At 27.4% G+C, this 1,499-nt stretch overlaps 1 protein-coding gene across 1 annotated transcript in view; it reads left to right on the forward strand.

Annotated features, from left to right (window-relative positions):
• The first annotated feature begins 1,039 nt into the window (after positions 1 to 1,039).
• Positions 1,040 to 1,499, forward strand: part of LOC107882293 — a 2,525-nt gene continuing 2,065 nt past the window's right edge. The window contains exon 1 of the mRNA XM_016800447.1: positions 1,040 to 1,070. Coding sequence (XP_016655936.1) covers positions 1,040 to 1,070 — 31 coding nt within the window. The remainder of the gene's footprint in view (positions 1,071 to 1,499) is intronic.

Consider the following 1,499-nt stretch of genomic DNA (forward strand, 5'->3'; position numbering starts at 1 on the left):
GATAAAAAAAATAAAAGTTTTAAATTACCTAAATATTTAGATATTTATGTAGGTACTATTTATTATTATGTACCTACCTGCTTAGTATTAATTATTTTTTAAATAATCTAAGTAAATACTAAATAGGTAATTTTTGTTTTTCGCACTCAACTTATTACCACTGATTAAGACACATATTTTAATACGTTTCAATACAACGACTTAGAACTGGTTGAATAAATATTTTATAACTTCCACCATTACCTGTAATTTAGTCTTTAGTAATTATGTATACCGATCGTTGGCTCAGAAATCACAGGTAGATGTTATTTACACTGATTTTAATAAGGCATTTGATTCAGTTAATCACAATGCCCTAGTTCAGGTCCTGAAAGCATCTGGAATTGGTGAACCTCTCTTGTCATGGCTTTCATCTTACCTTTCTTTCCGCTATCAATGGGTTAAACTGTTTGGAGTGAGGTCCACGCATTGAACTATATAATAACTGGAACGCTCACCGCCCATATGACTAATGTAAATAAAACCGAGCGAGTGTGTTAGAACGAGATAGCGAATACTTTAGGTATTTCTATCTCTGTCTTTATTGATAATGCGCCGTACCGTATTCATTTTCAATGTTTACCGGCAAAAATATTGTGAATACTTGTCATCAATTTCAAAATTTTGTTTTTTCTGCTTGAATTTACGTGTTTCTTTATAATTTATATTCTAGTCTATAGATAGGTACAATTAAACTAAGGTGAATTTTTGCAGTGCGTTTAACTGTTCCAGTTCAAGTGATGTTAAAAATGAACTAATATTTCACAAGTTAGTATTAATGTTAACTGTGGTTGATTATTTAGTAATTATATTACTAGTAGTATTAATTTAAGTTTTAGGTCCCTATATAATTATTTAAATTATTTAACTTTGTATATTTATCGTCCAAGGTTTCCACTTAATGATAGTGAAAGATTAAAAAAATGGATACATGCTGTCAGACGGACTAATTTCAAACCAAGCTGTAATTAATTTTTATGTAGTCTACATTTTGTTAAGAATGACTACAATGAAGCAGTTGTTAGTGGGAAGTTAGTGTTGAAAAAATGTGCTATGCCAACTATCTTTGAATTTCCAGACCATCTAATGTCAAAAGTAAAAGAAAGGCGAATTTTGCAGAGATCGGTGGAAATTCAAGTAAAAATTGTTTTTAATTTACTTAATATGATAATAATTTATTATATAATAATAATTTTTTATTGGATAATAAAAAACAATACATTAATAATAGTTATTAAATAATATAAACAATATATAAAACAAATTACATTGATATTATAAAATCTCTTTGAACATTTATTATTTTTTCTTCATAAATAATAAATATTATTATATAATGATTCTAATGAGGATGATTTAGACCTTCAAGTAATAAACACAAAATAATAATATTTAAAATTCCAAATTAAAAAAAGGTGGGTAAGTGGATGTCGCTCTGCTGTACAGTAGGTTACAAGTGG

The sequence above is a fragment of the Acyrthosiphon pisum genome, chromosome A1, assembly GCF_005508785.2.
Source record: "Acyrthosiphon pisum isolate AL4f chromosome A1, pea_aphid_22Mar2018_4r6ur, whole genome shotgun sequence".
In the NCBI taxonomy this organism is placed as follows: domain Eukaryota; kingdom Metazoa; phylum Arthropoda; class Insecta; order Hemiptera; family Aphididae; genus Acyrthosiphon; species Acyrthosiphon pisum.